General features: G+C 39.5%; 1 protein-coding gene across 8 annotated transcripts in view; it reads right to left on the minus strand.

Annotated features, from left to right (window-relative positions):
* Positions 1 to 23,718, minus strand: part of LOC146581590 (teneurin-3) — a 133,494-nt gene that overhangs the window by 50,634 nt on the left and 59,142 nt on the right. For 7 of the 8 annotated variants that reach the window (XM_085284238.1, XM_085284258.1, XM_085284257.1 and 4 more), the window contains 5 exons: positions 16,819 to 17,057; positions 7,885 to 8,010; positions 5,595 to 5,809; positions 1,292 to 1,499; positions 108 to 209 (listed from right to left, as the gene is read on the minus strand). In XM_085284238.1, coding sequence (XP_085140364.1) covers positions 108 to 209; positions 1,292 to 1,499; positions 5,595 to 5,809; positions 7,885 to 8,010; positions 16,819 to 17,057 — 890 coding nt within the window. The remainder of the gene's footprint in view (positions 1 to 107; positions 210 to 1,291; positions 1,500 to 5,594; positions 5,810 to 7,884; positions 8,011 to 16,818; positions 17,058 to 23,718) is intronic. The other variant, XM_085284268.1, reaches the window with a different exon arrangement.

Genomic DNA, 23,718 nt, shown 5'->3' on the forward strand with positions numbered 1-23,718 from the left:
TTATGGCAATCCAATTTTCTAAAGCACACATATATATAGTTGTCTTTGTTTGTTTTTAATTTAGCTGAACTGACCCTTTAAGATGAATAAAGACGCTGAGCAATTACCTCTGGAACAATATGGTCCTATGAATCCTGGGAAACAGTGACACGATCCTGCCATACACTCCCCGTTCCCATAGCAGTTGTGTGTGCACTCTGTCACCGATTCTGTGGGTACAGCAGCATGTAATTCCAACAATTAATAACTCATCAGATTGTCACATTACAACAAATCTAAATTTCCTCTTTAATACAACATTTGACAACTGTAAAAATGTGTGAAATACTGCAAACCAGCCAAGCCAGCAATTTTTCTTTTATCCCCCCTGCATTAATATAGAATTTCTAAGCATCTCTTATCTGCAGTGCTTGTATCAGTCATGGCATACATTTACAGCTATTTGTCCATGTCTGAATAAGGTCTAAGCCTCCATAACACTATTCTGCAGACCAATTGTTCCCATGTAAGCCATGTTAAGTAAAAGCCACAAAGGCATTTCAAATTACAACAAATGTATTTCCTTGACACAATTTCCTTTTTCTTATTTCGTCTAACGCTTCACCACCACCCCAAACCCTTGAATGACTGATCATGCCCACACAAGCAATGCAATCTCCTGAGTGTTTACAACTCAAATCCTCTCCGAGTTGAAGTTAATCTGACATATCCTACAGACAGATCTTGTGTTCATTCAACAGACCATCGCTCATAAAAGGCACCCCCAAAAGACTGGGACCCTCATTTTGATCTGCGTTAAGGGGGCAAACTTTTTTGTTATTACTCTAGCTTGTATTGGATGTTCATTGAGCTAGCGTCGGACCCAGGCAATTTTGACCTCACACGTCAATACCTTTATATTTGTAGGGCCAGATCAATGGAACCCCCGAAGGAAATAGAAAAAGAAAAAAACGTTAACTCAACCTCAGTGTTTTTCCTACCGCAAAACCCACAAGGAAATTTCACAGACTTCAGAACACTGAAGAGGTTGTTAGGAGGGAAGGATCAATGCTGTGTATGGTCTTGCATTATAGTGTTGAGCACAATAATCCACTACCCTCCAACGGAAGCCCAGATCTGCCTCCTTGCTTTCTCAAAGTTTAAAAAGCTCAGCATGTTTGTGTGGCAGCCAGATTTTCCAAATATCTAAGTGTTTGTTCATGCAGGCACAGCTAAATTAAAGTCTTCTGAACATGTTATTACGCACTATTTCAACTGCACTCATTCTCATAGCAGATGTGTGTCCTCATACCTTGGATGATGGTGTTATAGGACACGGTCTCCACGTTCCGTCCGTCATTATAAAACGCAAAGTGCCACACTCCTGAGTCCAGGTACTGGATGAATCCGGCTTGGTGGACGGCAACTGGGTCTGAGCGGGCCCTTGTGTCCGGTTCACTCAGAGCCCGATGCTCTTTGGCGATAAGCCGACTGCCGTCCAGTAGCTCGACAAAGTCATACTGCAAAACAAAAGCCAGAACAGATTCCAGCAGATGCAAAAGATGGACCTTTAATGTCAGCCTAATTAAATCAGACAGTAAAGGAGAGAGAGAGAGTTTTCAAAAAGTTTTGATCTTTTTAAATATTGAATGCTTTGCATGCACAGTCTGACAGGGACTCAAAGTTAGTTGTAAAGCAAGACAGCCATAACAGGTTCGTGTACACAGCAAATATTCAGAGTATAATAAATGTTGATTTTTCAGTGAAAGCTATTTGGAGTTGATAGATGTGGTTTGGAGAGGTGTTTGAATACTGATAGAGCTGATATGGCTCTAGGGCAAATGCTCAGAAATGTTCCAAAAATATATTGTTACGTCGGGTGGGAGTGAATTTACAGACAGGCTGGCAATGTGTTTATTACAATCTGCTAAATTAACATTGATAATGTAATAATGGTGATAGTAAAAATTCTCATTTATTCAGTTCAGGAGCACCTGTCCAGAATATAAATAAATACCATGTTTCTCAATCACGTCTATACACATTTTACACAGTTTCTTCAAATTTAAGTCAGTAGACTCGATTGGCAGGCAGTGAAAACCGACATCATTGATGATAATGGTCCTGCTAATTTTCTTTTGATATCTGTAGATTGCTAAGAAATAACCATATGGATTCCAAGATTATTCCCATGAAATAACCATCCACTGTACTGAATGCAAATCAGCATTGGATATCATAAACAGTAGAATGTAGATGCAAATCATTAAAAGAATCAGTCTAATCAATGATTCGTTTTGCAATGCTTGTGCACTGTCAAGTTTGGTATCATTTGGATGAGTGATTAGTTTGATTAAAATATTTGTTACACAGTACTTTACTGTGAGATGTCTAAAGAACCAACGCTGACTGCAAGAGATTATAATATGAACATTTATGACCACATATAATTTGATTTGACGTAGCTTTTTCTTGCAAGGTGAGTCTGTGTTTGATTATTTAGCAAGTGCATTAATTGGCATTAATCTCATTTTATGTTCTTGTGCTGTTTTTAGTAACTTTTTTCCTTCCCTTTTTTAACATGATACATGTATCTGTTAGCTTTCACAACAGCAGACTGCCCGAACAGCCATTTAGGAAAAATGTGTACATTTTAGGGACAGAAAATGCCCTGGGCTCTCCCTGAACAGGCACTGTGCTAGTGAATGAGAACAAATGCAACTTAAAGACACGGTGACCTCAGGCGTTTTCTTTTTTATTGTTATATGTGAGGAATTTAGCAGCATATCGATATATTAGCTCCAAACAAACACTGATTTAAAGGGTAAACAAGGAGTAACGAGTTATTCCTGCCAATGAGTAAATTGGTACATCTGGTCTCACTGCACCTGCTCGACACCTGAGCCTCATTTTGACTGAAGCTGCAAGGTACACAGAGCTCTGCAGCAGAAAACAGTGTAACACAAAAATCCCCAAACATGCTACAGGCTGCAGAGGAATACATCTGATGAAGACAGCAGATCCCCTGGCTAACGCAGTTGTTAGCGACACAGATGCACTGAGCCTATAGTGAAAGGCTCAGGCTGGAACAGAGTCTGTGGATTTCTTAGGAGTGGGATGCATACAGATTGGCACAGTAGCTGTTTTTAAAGAGCTCCAATTCAAATCCAGCGATGAGGCTGTTTGCAGAGGGCTTTGATGAACTGTTTAAGCCATTGATTTCTGACTGACACCACAGCTGAAGCACTTTTAAAGGGAAAATTCAGACACATACGTTTATAAAATTTGACCACAAATGTTCCGTTTATTTCAGCTGGAAGTCAACACTTCATCATTTGATTTCAGTAATAACTGAATTTACAAATAATTTTAACATTCTTTTGTAATCCACATTAAGGGCGATAAAAAAAGACACTTATAATCGAGGACCTATGGAATAGTCTGTCTCACGGAAACACAACAAATGTCCAAATGGATTAAGAATGGGGACAAAAGGTGAATTAAAACAGGATTTAGTGCTCAGGAATGTGACAAACTCAAAGGCCCAGGCGACCTTTTAGTTGACTTGCAAACGACTGAGAAGAGAGCATTAAGCGAGGGGCAGGAAGAGTCAATGCTGTGATTTAAAGCGTTCTGAGCAGAGCAGGGGGGCAGGGTAGGGATATTAACCTGGCGGAAGTTGACTTCTTTGTGTTGTTGACTTGAGGGAGAAGTAATAAAACAGTTCATCCCAGAAACCCTAAACTCCCCGGCCAAGTGCATACATCTCGACTAGCTTGTGTGAAAGGCCCCCTCCCCAACTCATCTCAATCCAACAATACGGGTGAGTAACAGTCAAGAGACCAAGCGTGAAGAGACTGCTGGATGCCCCATGGACAGAGGAGGAATGCTCAGAGGCGGTGAATGCCTTTAGATTGAGTGGACAAGCCGTAGTCGTACAACAGAGTACAAATTGCTAAGAAGAAAAAAAGAAAAAAGGAAAGTTTGTTCCTCCCAACTTCTGGTTTGTATCAGCACAGAGAGACACTCAATAGCAGATGGAGGAACTCTATATTTGAGAAAGGTGGAAAGGCTGTTGCACTTAAATGCAGTCTTGTCTTCCAAGCTGTGAATACGACGAACAGTCAATATCTCTCATTGGGGTCTTTCATGCTCAGTTAAGTAAATGCATTGATTTGTGCCCCCAGTACCTGAATAGAATGTAATTTGGAACAATGGACACAGTGCCCACCATTGACAAGCTTGAGTGTCAGTGCAACAATTGCTCGAGACATAAAAGTAGTGTCTTGTTAATTAGTACCCTTTGGTCTTTGATTTTGTTGGGCTACCTTTTTTTCACCTTGAAAGTGCAATCCAGCTCACCTATTGTCACTTGCATTGGACTCTCTTCCATCAAGAGTGGCCCTAACTGTCTTCACTTGAGTGAAGCCCATCTTTACTAAGAGAGAATGTCGAGAAGGTGAAGCTAAGAGCTTTTGCTGTCAAGTGTGGTGGAAAATAGCCATTGTCTGAGTGCTTCCATCACCATCACTAGACACTGGACATTCAGATACCCAGAAATGCCATTCAAGTGACACATCAGACATTTTGGAAACACTTCAATTTGCAAATGGCAGCCATTTAGTGGAAGTGAAAGCTGTGCATGCCCACACACATGGGCAAATCAAACCTGAGAGCAGAAAATTGAACTACACCGAGTTCTAATTTGCAAAAGCCCCCATATTCATATAGAAGTAAAGCAAAGGAAAAAAAAACAACCCTTATGTAATCTGAATTTAATCTGTCAGTTTCACCCACATCTTCTTTAGGACACAGTGAAATGGCTTCCACAGATAATAGAAAATGCAATCAAATTTCTAAATCCTGCCACCACAACTCTCTTCAGTAGATATAAGCAAAAAAGGCTTGTTCGTAGTGATAAACTCACAGATAATTACTGTAATTATTCTTAAGAAAAGTGTTCGGTGAGAGATTTCAGTAGCTCGTAAAACTTTACGGTTTTTGCCTTTTTTCCAGACACAGCAGGCACCCATTAGTGAAAAGCCTCTATTAACCAATGCACACAACCTGATAATGGAGCACTGAGCAGCTAAAAAGCCTTTACAAGGTGATTAATATGTCAGTACTGTGTTGTGCCCTAAAGGTGCAAATAAATAAATGATAAAAGGTTAAAAAAATAAATCTTTACATCCTTAATTGGATGTACAATAATTTTTGTTGATGCAAAACATTAAACATACAGGGTATTATATGTGCAAACAAACTGAGAACAACAGAAAAAGGCAGTGCAAAAGGAAGGATTTCCAGAAACGTCAGGATATCTTCACTGTTTTGACTTTATGTTCATATCCACCATTGAAGGACGTTAAATGTAATTAAATCTGTTGAGAGTTGAACAGAGCAACAAGGGTGAGACTAGATATTGGGGTCCTAAATCTAGTTACACTAGTGACAAAGAAAGAACCATCCAAGTTATCCCCAGTAAGCACATTCTCTAGCAATATGCTTTCACCGCTTATCAATCGGACTTTTCAAATATAAGACGATGTGTTTTGGTTTTCTTGACTCAGTTTCACACTATCCTAATTTTAAAGAAGTTACATCAAAGCCTTTACCTGAGTGTGAGATGGTGCGAGGCCCTTTCGTCCATAGACTCCAATCAGTGCATTTTTCTGTACTGAAATGTTGAACTTAAGAAAGCCTGGTTCCTCCATGTTTATTTGAGAGTGCCAGAACACACCCGGTGGAATGCTCTGACCCACTCGCTTCCCTATGTCCACCTGCCCAGTATCGATGGAGTTGTTTTCCGGATGAAGCACGCTAGTCCTTCCTATAAGAGAGAAACAAACCCGAAACCATAGAGTTAAGGTGATATTGACTGAACACAACCATCCAAAAGTTTTAGAAGAACTCCAAAAATAAGTATGAATTCCAGCAAATAAATCATACAAAAACTAGTAACTACACTACCCAAAGAATGAATATATAAATAAATAAATGAATAAAAGCAGACATATTGAAGGATTAAGAAAAAGGATTAACAGCTTTCTCACAACAATGGAAATAAGTACTGAAAGTTAATGCAAACAGTTCCCTCAACTTTTAATGATCGCTCACACAGCCTTCGTCTCTGTGCAAAGCCCGTATCAGAACCGACTTTGTTACTATACCTTCTGATTATTACACTCTACTGCAGGAACTAATACAGCATAATGCTATCAAAATGGTGGAAAAAAGGAAGACCGACTGGTTGGTCATCCTAGAGCACGATAATGAGCCAAAATATCAGAAGAAGAAAAGTGGACAATGATGGAAGGGCAGCAGAGTCCCCATATTTAAACCCCATTGAGCTGGTTTGGCATTGGCTGGACACACTGAGAAGTTACATTGTGCAAGTTCCAACAACAACTGGAAAAAACACATTTTTTTTAAACCATTTGACCAACAGTGCAAATAAGTCATCGCAGAATCTTGCTATCCTCTCATTTTTCATATATCTTTTGCTTTGCAGCATTGAATTGTTTTATTCATGCACAGGGGCATAATAGTCATATCTTTTCCAAATGAATTGTGACTGAGCAAGGGAGTATTAAAAGTAATGGTTCCCTGTAGTCCATGATGCACTGCTCAACAACAAAATGACCAGATATAATTGCCCTTTTATAAGACTAAGAGGCCAAGTCTTCCATTTTTACTTTGGTCCCGGTGACTCATAGACTAAGCCTTCATATCAGATAAGGTCTAAATGGAATCTGTCACATATACTGAGCACTACCTTGCCAGACCAATAACAGCAAATCAAAACAATTTGGAGAACGATGTCTTTAAACTGTGCCCTCCGAGTGGCAGAGTGGGTTTAAATATAACTCATACTCAATTAAAAAACTGTAGCTTGCGAGGTGCTATTATAAGAATGCATTTTATTGTTAAGAAGATAAAGCTGTAAAGCATTTTTAAACCCCTACCAGCTAAGGCTCTGCTGAGGAAGGAATGCAGCTGGATGATACACTTGCATACCTTTACTGCTTCTTCTGTTCTTACGCATTATAGAGTGTGGACATAGATATACTGTAGCTGTGGCTATATCTGTTTGTGGCAGACCCCAGTTATTTGCATGCCTCAGTGTTGTGCGTGTAATGAGGCCATTGCCTGTCACTTTAGCTTCAGTCAAAGTGAAGACTGGAAGCCAAGTTTACCTCCAGGGAGAATAATAGCTGACTATTGATTGCCTTTAAACAGTCCAAAACCTGTCTCATGCTATCTTAATTAGCAGTACTTATGAGGATTTAAATCTAGTTGAGTTTAAACAACTGAGCTTTTGCCTGGCCTACTCAACTCAATTATTGTTTTCATGGCTATGCATTCTAAATAATGTGTGCGCTTAGAGATTAATTTGGTGGCTTTTGCTGTAAAGGTGAGCTGCAATGGCCCGCCTGCTTGTTGATGAATACACAATGGTCCGAGATTATGATTAGAGAGTAGAAAGCTGTCTGGAATCAGTTAATTAATATTCAGAAGGTGAAAGATCTCAATAAATTTGAAAGTCTGGGCATTGAGCTGAATGTGGAAGCCAAATGTTTTGCAGCCGGAATTTGTCTTTATTGCTATTTAGACCTTTGCTTGATTTAATTAATTTGTGTGTCGTTAAAACTCACTCTGCTTTTTGTTCTGACATTAAATTTCAAATGCATCAACTAAAGAAACCCTTGATTTTAGATGAAAGTTTTTCATTCATTGGCCAATAACTAATCAACACCTCCCCTTTCCTTTAAACTGTTTAGTATTCAGAATATTTAAAACCCACACAATATATTTTATATACAATCCAAACTAAAATCCAGTGAAGCCAACAAAAGAATAAATAATATTAATATTGTGCATTACATGTCATTCTTATTTCCTCACCATCAGCAGAGAGAGCTGTCCCTACACTCGACTGAGTGGGCCCTGTTTTCCCAACTCCTCCATTTTCAAAAGCCGGCTGGTTGTCCAACTCTTGGAGCTGCCAATTGAGGCCGAAAAGGTGCATTGCTGTGAAATACACAAAAAAAAAATAACTGCGTGGGCTTGTAGAAATAGATAAACAAATAACCAAATAGTGGCACAGAAACAATCAAGCCACTTAAGCACAAAAGACCAGTGGGAGTGCACAATAGTTGAATCCGATGCAGGGTGAAAACAACAACAGTTTAACTTCCAATATTTCAGTTAAAATTTTGTTTTCAGTGACTACGCTGCCATGGGTGGTTTTTATGTAAACACAGCACCGATACAGGCCAGACAGAGTCATTTCAATCAATAGTTAGCAACCCCGTTGCTGTGGCATGTTTCCTTGCGGTTCATTAATGCTCCAAAGTGCCTGGACACAAACCGTTACTGTATTTAAGAAAGCAGCAGGCAGGATTTCTATTTTGGCGAAAAGCTTCCACTTCAGACAAGCACACAAGAAACACTGGAAAAGTCGTAACTTCTCCAACACTAATACAAAGCAGGAAGGACACAGATGCAGCTTTATGTGTTAGAAGAAGATGGAGGAAGAGAGAGACACACAGAGAGTTTGATGAAAGTGTAAGACCATGTATTGAGACAGACACTCACAGCAGGAGAGGGAAGTGAGAGGGTAAGATGCTGCAACACTCTAGTTCTCTTACATAACTAAACTGTGACTGGCTTTCATTCAGACAACCTGCTTTATTGTCGCAGTATTGGGTGCAATCAAACTGTTCTTCTTGTTGTTTTGGGAAACTGAGGTACTTCTGTGAGCACAGCGAGAGGGCCAATCTCCTTCAAAGTCACCAGCCAGGAAACATGCTGAGGAAGCATCTTGATTTCCGACCATTTGATCTGCGGGAGGAACTTTTCTCCAACACCCATCGCTTGCTGGGAAGATGGATGTCGACTGCAGCAAATAACTTGAGAGGTGGATGTGGGGCCAGAGAGACTATCAAATGTGAAGGAGACCAAGAAGAGACGGAAAACTGTATGTGCAATGTATTAATAGATACTTTGTTAAGAAATCAATTGAGTGTGTGTGTTTTTTAAAGGCTACTGTTGGAAATGCTTGGCATCAATTGAGTCACACAGGACTCGTCCTTGGTAGATCGTATGAACAGGTGCACTGGTGGCTTGAATTTCAGTGAAATAATGGGGATAGCACTGAGTGATAATGTTTACCAGCACATTCAGGTAACACCATGCTGAGTGTCAGAATCTTTTTTTCTTGCAGGTGCTGCTGAAACAAATCAGCAGCATCACCTGTAGAAATGGTTTCTGACTGGTTCATCAATAATTTTGACAAGTCTGACTTTTCACAGGGAGCACCTCCCGATGTGAAATCCTGTACGATCTGAGCACACCTGTTCTTTTTTTCATTCTTTCTTTTTTCTCTACCGATTCCCACATATAATATTTCAACTTTTTCTGAATATTTGGCAGTGTTAGAATCCTAGTAAGTCTCAGTTCAAATATAACAATCAGATAGGATGTACGTAACATATTTTGAACACCCTACAACAGTCTTATGTATCCTCAAAGTTAAATACAAACACAGTATAGTCTTCCATGGTCATATTTTCAGTTTTTAGGACAACATATTGGTGGCTTTTACTGAGGAGAATCCAAAAGAAACACGGTCTGTTAAGCTGGGCCCCAAATTGCAAGGCTCAGCTGGGGACACGGTGCATTAACCTAAAATGAAAAACCCTCCGCCTAGAAAAAAAAGAGAAAAAGGAAACAAATATTGTGGGACATAAGCTTAGAAAAATGATTAGCTGCATCAAAAATAAAGCAGGTAAAATAAAAGTTTGCATAACTTTTAATATTTTTTCTAAAGCTGTATTTGCAAGAAGAAAAAAATAAGAAATCTTACTCTGGTAGAAGATTGTTTGCTTCATCAAACGAGACACTGAATGGCATGTGTGCACTAACAAATACAGTGTAGATACAGTCCCTATTAAACTACCAGTTACAAATTTTTGGGTACACAATCCATTACAATTTCTAAACCTTGTTTATTTATTTTGCATTATGGACCAACAGTGGCTGATTAAAAAAATGTTAGAAATGGTTGATTTGAAAATAAAAAGGATCAGCATAATGAAACATTAGCAATAGTGTCCAATTAATAGCCGTGGAATTCAAAGTCCTTCAGGGATCCTGAATATATGCAGCATATTCGATTGCATGTGGTTCACTCAGAACCACAAATACAAACACTCGTAAGTCTGCCAAAGCCATTAATCCTGTGAGGATGATTCATTTCTCTTTCAAATTTCAAGACAATCCATTCAGTAGTTTGGGGCAAAGTGGTGACCCTACAGAGTAACTGACATGCCACAAACAAAAATCCCACTTACCGAAAAAACAACAAATAAGCAAATCTTTATACAAATCTCTCCCTCTGTAAAAAAAACTGTGTGACTCAGTTGGCTCCTAATTGTAGATGCAGAGTCTATCTGCTCTGCAATCCTGTGTCCAGAATCACCAGCCATCCACCAGAAAGGAAACTGTGTGTGGCGGTATGCACTTGTGTGTCCGAGGCACCACAGAATCACAGAGAGCCCTTCCCTCGTTTCTGCTCTTAGCGCACTGGGGCCTGAATCCCTACTTACCTCATCAACAAATTGCTTTGAGGTGAATAGCCCTCAATTTATGAATTTGCATAAGTTATTCCTGCAGCCTAGGTCCATTCAATTAATATTTATGGAACCATGAGAAATTCTCTTCCTGAGAAAGAAGCTGGAAAAGCTAGCCTTTAATCGCTGATGTCAAAATTTGGCCTGTGGAACATCTACATGGACGATGAATAAGAGGCTGAATTTGTGAGTTGGCAACACGTTTGTTTGAGCTCTGATATACACATCCAATACTCCCCTGGCTACTCTCAGAGCAAATTCCCACACCTTGTTCACACGATTCTTGTTAGTGTTGTTACTAGACAAACAGAGTGCCAAATGAAATATGTTTCTGATTTATAGGTAAATAAATAAAATAGGCAAACTACTGTTTTACAGGATTCACAAAGCAGTCAGAACAGGTGAAGCTTTTCTAATGCCTAATATCCCCAAAAATCTTTAGTGAGTTTACCTGAGAGAAAGAGAGCTTATCTGGAGTGACAGAATCCCGGCAACAACTTGTAACTCAACAGCCTCAAAATTATTGAGTTACAGCTGTTTGATGGTTGAACCTGCTTCATACCATCTTTCTAGAAATCTCCCCAGGGGATTCTGTGAAATAAGCTCTACAGCTTAGAGTACACCTAAGATGTTCCTGTTCTCTGGTATAGTGTCTCCATCACACTCAAATGGCTTAACAATTTTCTCCACCACAACATCAACCAACACAAGGTTTGCTTTTTTGGTCCAGTAGCAATTTAAGAAAGCTCAGTGTCTTGGGAAGTTTCTGCACTTGATTGGCACATCAAGCATGGGTGGAGGAACCTGCCCTGGTAGATTTTATAGCCTTGTTAAAACCAAAGGTTCCTGCTATGTGTATATTGTTGTGATAGCCAGCACCTTAATGAGGCAACCTTTGAGTAAATAAAATGAATAGTGCAAAATTGATTATTTTTTCTTTTTTTGTGGCACAATGTTTCAGTGAATGACTTTCATCCCAAATGAGAAATCTATAAGATGCACTTTCACGGGGCAAAAAGGTCCACAAAACAGTGGATGGTTTGTTTTTAGACATTATTAATATATTTTCTACAGTTTTCTGACATTGAAACTAGAGATGGACCGATCCGATATTACGTATCGGTATCGGTCCGATACTGACCTAAATTACTGGATCGGATATCGGAGAAAAATAAAAAAGGTAATCCGATCCATTAAATATCACGAAAGCACCTCACAAAACTTGCAACACACCGTAACTCACCTCAGAACGTTAGCACGTCGGAGCAGTATGCATCACGTGATAGAGCAGCTGTGGCATGTGGACCTGTGGTGGTCTGGATAGCATTTGGAGCTTCGCTAGCAACCCGGCATTTCATCTCCGACAAAGTTATCCCCGAGAGAAGTAAAGCAAGTGTGTAAGTCCATCTCTGAATGTTTGTAAAGCATTCCCACATTAAGCTTAACAGCAACTGCCTCTCGCTCTCCGGCTGCTACTTCAATCGTGAAACTGCTAATGATCAGCTAATCGGCTTTTCTGTCACGAGTCTCTCTTGTTTGTTTTTGGTCCACTTTGCGCCAGAAAGAGCAAACCAGCGGCTGAACAACAGCAGCACGTTTAAGCTTGATAAGCTGTTGTTACAATTTATTTAATATTACTTTCTACACCAGGATCTTTTTCTAGTAGCTGACGGCTGGTAACTGTGCAGGGGCGGATCTAGCAAAGTTTACCCAGGGGGGCCGATAGGGCATTAACTGGGAAAAGGGGGCACAAAGACATACTTTTCTTTCTTATTCTCATTTAAAATGTCTAGCTTTTAATAAATAATTATTTGACACCCAAAGTTTTAATTTGATGTAAAATGAATAGAAGTCAATTACTGTATATAGTAACTATTAAGTCTAATATATATACCCTAGTAAGCTATAGTACTTTTTCCTTTGAGGTACCATCTGTGCAGTCTGCAATTTTGTTGAAGAAAGATGTTGAATCTATTTAATATTTCTTGAAAAAGAATTGATTTCTGTGCATTTTTTTTCACACTGCATCAAATTAAGGTTGATTACGTCGATTAAGCATCATGAGGTGGCGCGTGAGGGGTGGTTCCCTATTTTTTATTTATTTATTTTTGTTGTTGCTGGGAGTTGGAACCCTATTAGTTAGGTTGCTTAATATTTACGCTAAGTACTCTTTAAAATACCAGAATAGGGAGGATGGTGTAGGTCTAAGTTTATTAGATTGATCAGTATTGCTGAACTATGAAATATTTTTTTTGTATACAGGTATAACAGAATAGCTTTAGTGTAGTTGTTGTTTTAAACTTGAGTATGAACTTGCAGACTTGCAAAATGCAGCAAGATATTTTAAAAAACAGTTTTGTTGATTAAAAAAAACACTATATCGGATTAATAATAATAATAATGGATACTTTATTGATCCCCATGGGGAAATTACTTGTTTTTCTCTGCATTTGACCCATTCACTCAGTGAAGCAGTGGGCAGCCCACTAAGCAGGCGCCCGGGGAGCAGTGTGTAGGGACGGTACCTTGCTCAGGGGTACCTCAGGGTAGCCGTTAAGTGGATTCGAACCGCCGACCTTCCGATCATGGGGCGACCACTTTACCTACTGAGCTATCCCTGCCCCTGGATTCATATCGGTATCGGCAGATATCCAAATTTATGATATCGGTATCGGTATCGGACATAAAAAAGTGGTATCGTGCCATCTCTAATTGAAACACAAATGCAAAATAAGGGAAGTCTTTTATCTTCATTTACTTTCAACAGTATAATCAGTGAGGACATGCTTTGTTTATGCAGTTGAGTTTTAAGTCCATTCCTAAAATCCACACGGTTTTCTCCCTCTGCATTCAATCAGAGCATTAAACCTGTACTCGGTCCTGATTGGCCTCCCTATATCTGAACAATCGCTGAAATTCTTCCAATCAGGCCAGTTTGCAGAGCTGGAACACGAAAGCTTCACCTCAGCAGGTTTGCCTCATTTGAATTGCAGGAGCTGCTGTTGTCGGTCAGCCAGGGTCTGATTTTTGTTACTGTTCTGCTGGTGAGGATTTAAGTCTTCAAATGTATTCAATAAAAAAAAAAATAACCCAAACAATTTATCTAAACTATACTTGTTTCCAAAAAAATCATTGCTAATAAAATCTTAACCTCGGTTTCAGAACAAAAAAGACATTGAATAATATGGTGCAGGAAACACGGTCTATTTCACATGCTGCAGATGAAGGTGTGCTTGCATTTGTCTTTGAGCTTGTCTTTGTACCAATGGGACTGTGTGAACTGACAGCGGAAAAGTATTAAAGTATGAGTGCACATTGTCGCTATTTGAGTCATTGCACCTGGCAGGTAAATTGGCGGTGGATGAAAGAGAGAGGAAGTGGTGGAAACACTCTGAGACACCTGAGGCAAGTGGCAGAGGGCTGCATCTGTTTAACTCACGCTCCCTCGCATGCGTGCACACCTCGCTCGCTCGCATTTCTGCACCGAGCGAGATGAGGCGCACACTCTGGAGTCGGGCCAAAAATACAATTACCAAGCATTCGACAGGTCTACAATTAAACGAGTTGGTGATTGTTGGGATGAAAATGTTGTAAATGAATCCAATCTGCTAGAACTGTTAGTAACAACAGCTGAACAAATGGCAGTTTCTGCACATTCTTCCTGAGTAAACTCTGCAGATCTGTTATGAGCACAAGCTTAAAACAGACAAACAAAAATAGCAACTGATTCCTTTCCACGGAGGAGCAAAGGTAAAATATTTATGTAGACATTCATTTTAATTTTATGATACAAGATCACGAACCACAACCAAGTAACTAAACAGTTAAGTCAATAAAGGGATTATGAATATTGATATTGATATAGCACATTTATGACCTCTCCTCCTAGAGCACTTCCCTCTCTATTTAGCAATAAAACACTAGTTATAGGATCTTCCCAACATCGCCATATTTCTCCTTATACAACTGTGTCACATTTCCCCTGCCTCCAAGCTGGATGAATACTTATATATCCGCTCTGGGAGAAAGGCACAGTGTAAAGATTAAGGGCTTGGATGACAAGGGAGGGCAGGAGGAGAGATGAATCTGTAACGGCTTTATTGCTGTGGTCAAGATTATAAAGGTTAGCTAGAAGTCAGCTCTGACACGCTGTAAAAAATAAATAAATAAAAAAAGCAACAACATCAACAACAGAGCATTCAAAAGCCTTCTTGAAGGAAATATTGCCCAAAGGAGGGTTAAAAGATGAGCATTAGTTTATCTTCCTGACCGAGATAAAAGCATTTCCTGTTTGACAGTATAAACGAGTTTTAGTTGTAGTGCAACAAAGGCTTTGTGGACCAAGGTTACATTTCAAGAGTTTAGAACTGCTTCCTTTGTTAAAAGAGTTTAGCTCCCAAACTTGTTCCATTCTGACGTTGCCATCTGTGCCATTTGAACCTCCCTCCATGCCTGCGTTTTAACAGAAACCCCCAAAGATATGAAAGGCCTGTCGGCCTGTGAGATGGGGATCAGAAGCATGAGGGTGATGCACACCCCCCTGTCAAAGGGAAACAAGTATGAATGTCTTGCTGGAAAGTGTACTGATGGCATGTCTGCATATCTGACTGAGAGCTTAGTCAGATACTGAATCATATCGCGACGTCTGCAATTGCTGCAAAAAGGAGAAGGCAGTGAAATAGCAATATTCCTGGCAGAGATCAAACTTCATTGAGATTAAGAGGCATGCCATCTCCATTCACACTAGCCAGCTTGCCTCTCATTTGTTCCATTTGACCAAATGGCTTGTCTGAAGGTTGTCAAATGTCAATGAAGATGACAGAGTCATATTTTTTCTCCTTACAATAGAAAGACATACATTGCTCTTGGCACAAAAACAATTGCTTTTCATGTAATCAGGCGACATGCAATGTCAGGCAATAACAAAAACTATGCAGTGGCAATATTTTTAACCAAAGCTTGGGGTAAACTTCATTTTGTCTGGCTAGATGGTTGGTTAATTTTAAATTTACAAATATGAGAACAGTTGGCATCTAACAGTGTAAATATGTGCACGATAAACAATATATGGTTCCAAAAAAATATTGTCAGTGGATGCTAGGATTTTCAGGCTGAATCTGCTCTTAATTGCTATTTCAGAGAATCAAGGGGGAAATCTTGTTTTTAGACCTCAGTGAAGATGTTCAGCCAAGAGTAGTGGGTAATATGAGCAATTTAAAGATTACATTTTCACCTGCTGAACTCTTTCCAAACGGATCAGCAGCAAAACATTGTGAGTACTCGAGTGTGTGGAGGATACGTTTGGAAGAGAAGCGAATTTAAAAAGCTGCTATAGCAGAAGTATTGAACTGATAAGACGTGCAGATTTTATAGGGAACATACATTGTGAAATTAAGATGAGGTGTGTCTATGATTGTGACATAAAGAAACACTTAAACTGGGTTCAGGTGTTCAGGCATCAGAACTAAATTCCTTGAAACCAATACCATGTGGCTCTTTTAGCTTTTAAAATTTCAATTAGTTTTAAATAAGGTTCCTGAAAATGAGACCAAAAGCTGTGATACAAATGTCCACGATCTCCTGCCCCGGTTCCATATTCCTATTTTTGTCTTCCCACCTGACCCAACCTGTGCCGCTGCTGTGTGGATGTTTGTAAAGAGCTATCATTACATTACTAATTGAGACATAATAGGGCACTGAAAAGATGCTGTCAAAATTCAGACATTAAACACAGACAACAAAATAGTTCAATTTAAAGGTCTGTCTGTGAAGAGACAGGAGCAGAGTTTAGTTATATTCTGTTTAACACATATTTTAAGAAGCATGCATTTAAATTGTAAAATAGATTTGGTAAGGTACATATGTAATAATCCCTTACTAAAATTTTAATTAGCCACATAGTCATGATGCATTTTTAAAGCTAAGGCTGAACTGGAAAAATATAAGAATCGTGATCAAGGCATCATGTCTGGGGTTAAAATTGTATATTTCCCTTCATTCTTTCTTCTTTTATACTCTTTATTCTCAACCTAAACAGCAATATATAACTTTTGTTGAAAAAAGGTACATTCTTGACAAAAAAAACCCTAACAAACCAAAAAAAAAAGAAGCTAATTAAGTTGTGAACAGAGCTGTGCATTTGGAGATTAATCATGAAAAACTGTTTCTGATTTTACATTGCAATTTATGTTTATCTTAGCCTTACCTATGCAGTAGCAGAGAATGATGGACAGAACCACAGCTATGCCTACAGCAATCAGGGCGGTGCATTTCCAGGAGCAATGTTTAGGGGACTTCTTAAACTTGAAAGCCCCCCTGGACAGGCTGTTTCTGGGCAAAGGACGCGCAGGTGTGGAGTAAACAGTCCCCGTTGCCATGGTGTACCCAGGGGCTGCTGCGCCAAAGAAAGGTGTCGTCCCTGTGCCCGTTTTAAAAAGAAAGTGCCTGTAGAAAAACAAAAACAAAAAAAAGCATTATTAAGTCAGTGGTTCTACCTCACACAGTTATCATGTGGTTATCTTTGACAAAATGGCCCCAGATTGCTACTGGTTTTGTGTCCAGTGTGCCTCCAATAGTCATATACAGTTCCAAAATTAAACTTACATAGTTAAACGCATAAAGAATCATCAAAATTCAATATACCCAGCAATGCTACAACTCCCCATGGCTCACACCACAGGAGGAACTGGGTTATAATCTACTATCCTGTATAATCCTGACATTGGAAAAGGTGAACAAGAAGTACCTCATAAAAAACAATCATCTCCCACTTGCCCTTTTACAACTGGGCCTTTGCTAATAGCCCATTATACCTGGGGTAATTAAGAGGGTTTAATCAAATGCACTACGGAGTGATCGTCCTATTAACTTTTAAACCCCACGTGAAAAGCTCTTAAGTAAATGAATTAAGCCTTGTTGCCACTCTTGCCACTACTTAGAGATTAATACCTAAATGCCTTCAGGCTTATGTGGACAGCCAGGGAAATTGGACAGATTGACCATGCATTGAAAATGTTCTTCCAATCCTCAACTGTATAATCTTATTGCAATGCCCGTTTTTTGTTAAAATAAAGAAGAATACAGTCAGAAAATTGATAACATGTTTTTTTTCACACCAGTATTGTAAACTCTAGATGTAAGGCACCCCAAGTAGTTTAGCACTCCAGAAAATACTTAACAGCTTCATTTATGAGTTTTCTCTTTATGAACACTTGACTCACTCATACATGAATGAGTCACCCACACCTGTAACACACAAAATTACACCTGAAAATAGCCATATTGTACCACCTAATATCAACTGGAACTCGGCCATCTTGTGCTTAAGTGCTGTAAGATTATGAGAAAAAAACAAACTGCATAAAAGGTGAGGACAACACTAAAACAATACATTAAATACAAACATCTAAACTGATATAGTAATAAAATGCAGGCTCCCAGGCAAACGACGACTTACATAAGACAAAAAAAAAGTTAGTTAAATACCACTTTGAACAAATGTGCTAAATTAGTCAAATTTCACAGACCAAGGGCAAGAGAATGCACTGATTTGCTTTCTTATTCTCACATTCTGCTAAAAGTCCTACACAATGTTTTCCACAAGTCGTGTTTAATGTGTTATGTAGATTCTCCTGGAGGAGTTGGTTGCCACGGTAACCACTCATTTAAACACACCAGTAAACCGATAAACCCGTGTTTGCTCATCAATTATTTGTGCAGCATCTGTGAAGTCTCAAATGTAAGTTTTGTAAAGGCTGTTTTAATCCTGACTGTGATTCTGTACTAAAGAGCTTGAGAATGGCTAATTGAGCGAAAAATCTGAAGTCGAGCAGTTAAAGACTGAAAATCCATGTCGTAACACTTACTAATAATAATCAGACTTTGGCTGATTATATAATATGAACACATGACTACATAGTTCAGGGAAGCTCTGAATGCCCCTAAAAATTATTCTTTCATCTTTTGCTGCATTCTTCTTTTTCCAGACTGAATATTAGTCTCTAAGTAAAGTTGATTAGTGGCGTACAGATTTTACACATGTGACAGGAGGACACATCATCATCACCACAATGCAGTTCTTGTATTTCAGCGGTGCCGCTGATATTTCAGGTTTCTTGTTTCTCCTGTGAGCATATCTCTGAGGTAAAACCTCCACTGATCAATTCTTGACTAAAAGAACAAATGTCAGATTTGTATCGTCTGGCTCCTCAATGCTTCAATTGATACGTGCCATTGTGATCAGACAGGGATTCCATTTAAAGGTTATGAGGTTTCACTGTTGGAATGACAATGCACCTGCAACCAAGAGAAGTTCAGACCACTCAGTCTGGAACAATCTGTACTGTAGCTGCGGCAGACTCTATAATATGCAGTTGGGTATGAATTGAGGTCAAAAATTGCACAACGTTGGAGGCGGCAGACGTGTAGTCAGACACGCAGGCAAACAGACACGGCTATCGGGGGAGTTAAGTGTAAGTGGATGCAATCTGATGAGGTAGACAGAAAGAGACATGGACGTGTATGTGTGTGCTGAAAGGGTTATGTACTCTATCTGAGGAAGGTGAACACCGAATGCAAGTTAGGCAGATGATCTGGAGACAGTTTTGCCTCTAAATAAATGCAGTAAATCTGTGTGTCCTTTATTTGGGCAATGCTATGAATACATTATCTTTTCATTCTCAGGAAAGAGACTACTACTACTAGACACTAAAAACAAATACACAAAGTATCATTTTTAGCAACTACTAGACAAATCCAACAAAATGGTATAGATATTTACAATGTTTAGTTGATTAACTGACTGAATAATGCAAATCTACCTTCACAGATCTGCTACACCAGTAAAACCAGCAGCCTAACAGTATGCAAGCCCCCTTAGTGCTGCCAAAACACCGCTGATCCGTCAAGGCATTGACTCCAAAAGACCTCTTAAGATGTCTTGTGGTAACTGGAACCAAGACCTTAGCTGCAGATCCTTTAAGTCCTATAAGTCGCAAGTTGGGGCTTCCATAGATCTGACTTGTTTTTCCAACAAAACCCACAGATGCCTGATCGGATTGAGATCTTGGGAATTTGAAGGTCGGGTCAAGTCGATGTGAGCCGACATGACAGTTCAAAATCTCTGTCATGTTCCTCAAACTGCTTCTGAACATTTTTTACCGTGTCACAGAGTGCATTATCCTGCTGATAATGGCCACTGCCATCAGTAAATACTGTTGCCAAGAAGGGATATATGTCATCTGCACCAATGTTTAGATCCATTTTTAATGTCCAAGTAACATCCACACGAATACTAGCACTGGCTCTTCTTTCCACAGTACAAACCTTGCGGCCATCTCTCCTCTAGGCAAAAAACAGGCATGCACACTCCACGGTGCCAACTGCAGGTACTTTCAACAGTAGACACACACTGTGTGTTTTGACAACTTTCTATCATAGCCATCATTACAATTTTCTGCAGTTTGTACTACAATAGCTTTTTTTTTGTGCGATCACTATGGGCTCCCTGGAGCAGTTTCACCACGTGTGCCTCCATAGACAACCTTTGGTAGTTACTAACCACTACATGCCAGAAATCCTAACAAGACTTGCTGTTTTTGAGATGCTCTGACTCAGTTTTCTTGGCATCACAAATTAGCCCTTGTCAAAATTCAGAGATCTTCAGACTTGCCCATTTTTCCTCCTTCCAACACATCGGCTTGACGAACTGTACGCGCGCTGCCCAATATATCCAGCCCCTGACAGATGTCATTGTAAGGAGATAATCAGTGTTATTCACTTCACCTGTCAGTGGTTTTAGTGTTGAGGCTAATCAGTGTATAATTACCAAGAACATACGGCACATTCATTAGTGGTTTAAAACTGTAAAATCAGGTATACTTGCATCAGTTAAATCCCTCTTTGCTTCGTACTTGAGAATGCAGGGTCAGTCTGAAAGTGTGTGCACCAGCCTTACCAAGACTAATTCTTATATGGGACGTTTATTGAACTTGGCGTTTTCAGTAATTCTAGTGCTGATGGTTTTCATGTTTGCCCGCACTTTTCTCTAAAGAGCAGACTGAAGGGGTCTAAAGATGAAATGCTGTTGGACATGATTAACAAACAGCAGACTAGTGTAAATGTCTGCAGCTATAGACACTGGATGACCGGCTGTAATTGATTACAGCCAGTGTGATGCAACAAGGCACATTACTATGCTAATCCAGCCAGCCCCAGTGATAGCAGTGTGGTGTGTTGTGAGTGAGCGAGAGGGAAAAGAGACAATCAAGAGAGTGTGAGACTGAAAGGGATAGAGAGCGAGTGAATGGCTGTGTGTCAGTGTGATCGCAGTGTGTTTGTGTGCACGCCTGTCTGTCCCATTGAGATGCCCGAAAACACAAAAGCAGCAGCCAGCCTGGTCTCCTCTGCTCTCACAACATTGCTTGTCATCATGATGACATTTGAAAAAATCCTCATAGAGGACAAAAGACTAAACAGTGAGTGGGTGGATTTGTCTACGGCTAACCTCCAGCTGTCGGGGTGAGAGAGCACACTAGAAACAATGTAAATCGAAGCCCTGCGAATATGTAATCTGGCCATTAGCCGCTTTCAGTATTAGCATTAGCATTTCAAGGTGAGAGCTGGAATAATCAGGCTGCTTTAAATACGGCCAAAAAAAGACTACAGATGTGAGTTGGCATTGCGGTGACTTGTTTTCACACTTGCTGCAGTTATGGTCTCTCCTCCAGATTAGCACCTGCCCTCTCAACAGTGGGTGTTCAAGCAAGTGCTAATCTGTTAGAGCTAGCTCTGCACTGTGAATGTATTTTTGCGTCACCACACTTTTAGTGCCATTGATCAGCATGGTTCCATCTTGAGTCACTCCACCAGACATGCACATGGATTTTATCGTATTTAGTGAATCTGAATAGGTTTGATAGCTTAGTGTTTATGTATACAATGATGTGTTTTTTTTATAGCATAACAGCATGTCTGAGACAGTCTGCATGAAACCCAGTTTTGAGATATATTTGTGGTTCCTTCCAATAAGGTTACATTTATAATGTGTCTTTTAGATGAATCTAGTTTTCCTTATAATGTAACACTGTTCATGTTTAAAAAAGATGCACTACATTTTGCCAGCAGTAGCAGCACAACCACCAGCAGCACCAGCAGCAGTTGTTTATAGACTAGTCTAAAATAAAGGCTAGAGGGAAATAATGCAGAAACCTGGAAACACCATAGAAATGTGCTTGGCACCAACGATGTTGGCAAAATAAATAAAAAGCAAAACATGCAGAAAAAGAAAAAAATGTCTTGAGGATTACCACTTTGTCTACACCACCATCCATTTTGGCAGGTAACCAGCCATCGCTGCATGCTCCTTTCTCTTCCAAAAGGCTAGTTGGCTGGTGTCTTACACATGACTAATCAGTTCTGGTGCAATCATGACACAGTGGCTGTTGTACAAGAACAAAGAAAAGTTCCCTTTCTCCTTTGTTATCTGAAGCATGACCGTCTGAGTCATGATTTACATGTACGTCCCACACAAACAACTCTGCACGCACACGCATAAACCAAATCCTCTTGGATTACTTCTGCAGTTCTTTTTCACCCCCGAGAACAATTCTAGTACATTTTCCATGAGGAAAATGCAGTATCTGAGGGACACATGATGATTTTAGAGCAGAGACATAATTTCATTTCACCAAAGGACTCCCATGATGCATGAATCCAATGAGGATTGACAGTACATTTATAACTGCAACATGTGGCTATGCTGGCCTTCAAAGGAATCATCCTCAAATGTCATAACGACTTTTCTACTTGAATCTCATTGAAATGGAATGCTAAAAATGTTGAAACTTCCTCTTTCCATTTAGGAAAGCAGACACCTTCATGTCTTTTCTACAGTGGAACACACACAGAGCTTATAGCTTACACCATAAAGGCATCAACATTACTGATACCATATCACCCAAATGATTAAGCACTGCTCAAGAATAATTACTCCAGATGTACACCAGTCTCTTAAGAGACATGACAGTTCATTTTACAATGAAATTCAATTGAATATTTCTAATTGAAAATATCACACAGAAAAGTGAAGCCAAGTCATGAGTAAGAGGAAAACCTGGGGGGCTTATTAAAACTACTCCACACTTTTTTTAAGGATCTGAATGTCTCCTTAGCTCTTCAGAATAACAGCGAATATAAAGCTGAACATGCACTTGTCAGCTAATTGAGCACTTTACATTACACGATCCTAGCACAAAAGTTCACCTCGAATACATTTATACAGTTATTTGAAAAGGATATGATAATATTTTTCCTTTACAAATTATAGCTGGGTTCAAGTTGTAAAACATTTGATGACTGTTTCATTTTAATTTTTCTTTATCTGCTTAATGTATATGTTTCATATGTTTAAACTGCTGGAGTAAATGAGGCAAAATCAAACTCAGATTTTTAACACAGCTGTGGCAGCATAATCACAGTGGGATCAGTGATATTCGCTCACCATATAATAATGAGCAGGAGTTACAGCAGTAGTTACTGAGTGCAGCACTTCACTCATTTTAAAGAACACTGAAAGCTATTCATTGTGAAAGTTAGTTGGTATTGAGTCAAATTAGTGCACTCGTGCTTTGAAGCCCAACACTTTTATGGGAGGTTACACACACAAAATTCATTATGGCTAATTGCTGTAAAAGTAGCTAATGCTGTCAAATGAGTGCTTTATTTTCAAGGAGGTCTTGATGTGACAGGAAATATATTAAACAAGATCATAACATTATGATTTATACTTGACACTTTTTTAATCAACTGCCTTGTAGAGAATTATTTATTGTCTGCGCATATGGCCACGTCTACTACGCTCCATCGGAAATAAAATTCAAGTCACTGTTGAGGAATCAAAAGAGATTCATATCCCTGTGGTACTCTGGGCCACCTTCTTATGTGCTGTGCCAGGACTTTGCAGCCCCAAAACCCCCTGAAGGCTGCCTAATGAATACTTTCTTGAGCTTCTGTTTACATTTCCCAACCTGGTGGTTTTCTTGACATCTATAATTATGTGCTGAACCAGGTCTTCCCTTTTGGCCCAGTTGGTTCTCGGCAACCCCCT

The sequence above is a fragment of the Mchenga conophoros genome, linkage group LG2, assembly GCF_057382185.1.
Source record: "Mchenga conophoros isolate Kocher_MC1m ecotype Shallow Benthic linkage group LG2, M_conophoros_male_GT1.1, whole genome shotgun sequence".
NCBI lineage: Eukaryota > Metazoa > Chordata > Actinopteri > Cichliformes > Cichlidae > Mchenga > Mchenga conophoros.